Source organism: Cephus cinctus, unplaced genomic scaffold (assembly GCF_000341935.2).
Source record: "Cephus cinctus unplaced genomic scaffold, Ccin1 Ccin1_scaffold0782, whole genome shotgun sequence".
NCBI lineage: Eukaryota > Metazoa > Arthropoda > Insecta > Hymenoptera > Cephidae > Cephus > Cephus cinctus.
In genome coordinates, this window is record NW_014333384.1 from 1 (window position 1) to 2,838 (window position 2,838).

At 34.5% G+C, this 2,838-nt stretch overlaps 1 protein-coding gene across 2 annotated transcripts; it reads right to left on the reverse strand.

Moving 5' to 3' along the window:
- Nucleotides 1–1,479: 1,479 nt before the first annotated feature.
- On the reverse strand, nt 1,480–2,413 carry LOC107270496. 2 transcript variants are annotated; one of them, XM_015745555.2, is made up of 2 exons: nt 2,333–2,413; nt 1,480–2,254 (listed from the first exon to the last, which is right to left on the reverse strand). In XM_015745555.2, exon 2 carries the CDS (start codon nt 2,244–2,246, stop codon nt 1,884–1,886), a length of 363 nt encoding a protein of 120 aa, XP_015601041.1. In that variant the 5' UTR covers nt 2,247–2,254; nt 2,333–2,413; the 3' UTR covers nt 1,480–1,883. The 2 variants fall into 2 exon arrangements, with proteins under 2 accessions (XP_015601041.1, XP_015601042.1); XM_015745556.2 differs by having other exon boundaries at nt 2,341–2,369.
- Nucleotides 2,414–2,838: the final 425 nt, after the last annotated feature.

A 2,838-nucleotide genomic window follows, 5' to 3' on the forward strand; every position in this document is an offset into this window, starting at 1 on the left:
TGTACTTGGCGTAGTTTTTTACACGTAAGTGTTTTTTGGGGGATATCAATATAGCATGGGCCATTAAAGTAAATTAGGTTAGGTTAGGGTGGAATGTTTAAACCTCGGAGACTGGGTATGTTAGTGGATAAGTATATCGTCGGCGAGCGAGCGAATCAAGCAAGGCCAACGGAAGAGGGCATTAAATGTTTGAAAAGGTTCCGTCCGATAAAGATAACTTACAATATCCTTAAATTACTGACGGAATATCGTTCAGGAGGCAGAAAATCGCTTTTGTGTTCAATTGAATTTATGTGCAACTGACAAGGAAACCCCCCCAACCCGACCCCACCGATTTCAATAATTTTTTGATATGTTGTAGTACTCGACAAAATAAGAGACACGTATTTTTTTTTTGTGCTGACATCCACTTTAAAGGGGTGAAAACGACCCCTGAAATTCACCCCCGAAAATCGTTTTTTCATCATATCTCGACTTCTAATTAATATTTTTTAATAAAACCAAGTGGAAAATATTTGTCATAAGAAGTCGAAGATATGAGGTTTGTTAATGACCCAAGGGGTTGCAACCCTTATTTTATATTTTGAAAAAACTATATTTTTTATGCTCTTTTTCTGCATAAAAACCGGGGTATGCGCTCAAAAAAATAAAGAAAAGCGTTTCCGTTAACTCCATCAAATATTTCAGTTGGGGTGTTTCAGGATTTTTCAAAGGGATAAAAACCACCCCTAAATTTTACCCCCGAAAATTGTTTTGTATCATATGTCAGATTCTAATTGATATTTTTTAATAAAACCAAGTGGAAAATATTTGTCATAAGAAGTCGAAGATATGAGGTTTGTTAATGACCCAAGGGGTTGCAACCCTTATTTTATATTTTGAAAAAACTATATTTTTTATGCTTTTTTTCTGCATAAAAACCGGGGTAAGGGGTCAAAAAAATAAAGAAAAGCGTTTCCGTTAACTCCATCAAATATTTCAGTTGGGGTGTTTCAGGATTTTTCAAAGGGATAAAAACCACCCCTAAATTTTACCCCCGAAAATTGTTTTGTATCATATGTCAGATTCTAATTGATATTTTTTAATAAAACCAAGTGGAAAATATTTGTCATAAGAAGTCGAAGATATGAGGTTTGTTAATGACCCAAGGGGTTGCAACCCTTATTTTATATTTTGAAAAAACTATATATTTTATGCTTTTTTTCTTCATATAAACCAGGGTATGTACTCAATATTTATTAATATTTTTTAATGAAACTATGATTAAAAATTATTTTTATAAGATTTATTTCTTTTTCTTCTCTTTTTATAATTAATTGTAAGTCACAGTATTTTATTCTTCAAAGTGTTGACAATAATGATTATCTTCAAAAAAGTGCTTAAAACATAAAGACTTCATTGCACTTGCAACTCCTTCAACTGCTAATGTTCTTCCAGAATGCATTTCTAATTGGAACCCACTCTGATCTGAATTATATAAATTTTCAATTCCAATTGATGATATAGAAGATTTCACATCAGCAACAAACATATCAGCCATCATTTGGAGGCCTAAAGTATTTTCCAATGTTTTCCTAGTAATAAATTTATTTATTTTTCTAGACACTATTCTGTGAGCCTTTTGGAATTTCGCTAACCAATTTTTAGAAGCTTTAAATCTTACATCTTCAGATCCAATTTCTTTTTGAGCTTGTAACGCCCATCTCCGTATATCGTGATCGTGAATAATTAAACCACTTTCAACAGCAGCTTTAAAATTATCAAGTGTGTATTGACAAATCCGTGCAATTTTTTCTCGGTACGTGCCACCTTCATTAATATTGTGAGCTCAACGTTTGAGCTGACTGATTGATGAGACTTTTCTGAATCTTCTTTACGCTGTTTCAATACTTAAGTTTTCTTTTCCCACTTCTCCAATATTCTACAGCTTTTTGTTTGTAATCAAAATTGATGTCTTCAGTATCTTTCGTACACTGATTTGTTGGTGCAACGTCAGGATCAGGAAAATGATGTTGAACTTCATCCTCAACTATTTCACCATCACAATCCTTATATTCTTCCTCAAAATCCAAAGTATCCTCAAAAATCGTATCAACTTCATTGAAGTCATTTGCTGCATCGATTAATATTTGTTTCAATTTTTCTGACAACTCAATTTCTTTATAATTCGTCACACTATTGGGTATTTGTAAAGTTTGAAAATACGCTAGTAATAAATTCACTACATTTAAGGGATTAATCTTCATCTTTGAATCTAAAATATAAACATTAAATAATAACTCTTTATTACGAAGATTAATAGGTGTAGAAATATAAATTACAAAATACTCACATAACTACCTAAAAATTAGATAATTGGTTGTAAAAATATCCACACCACGTATGATATATTATAATGTTTTGTGTTTAACAATGACAGATATATATACATAAAAAAATTATTGAAATCGGTGGGGTCGGGTTGGGGGGGTTTCCTTGTGAGTATCATCCGATTTCAGTCTGTGCGCAACTGGGCAAGTGGGTCCGTGGGATGTCTGGGTCGACGGAGATTTCAGTCTGTGCGCAAGTGGTTGGTGGGGTGGGCAAGTGGGTCCGTGGGCAATTGGGTCCGTGGATGTTACGAGATCCGTGCGCAAGTGATCCATGGGCAACTGGGTCCGTGAGTAGGTGAGCCGTAGGCAAACGGTCCGTGCGCATGTGGTTCCGTGGACAAGTGGTCTGTGCGCACCTGTATACTACTCGTAATTTTCTTATTTTGAAACTATATTATTTTCTGTCCGAAGGACTACTACTTGAATAGTCACCGGAGTCGCATTCTTATCAGTCCCGTTTGCGGGA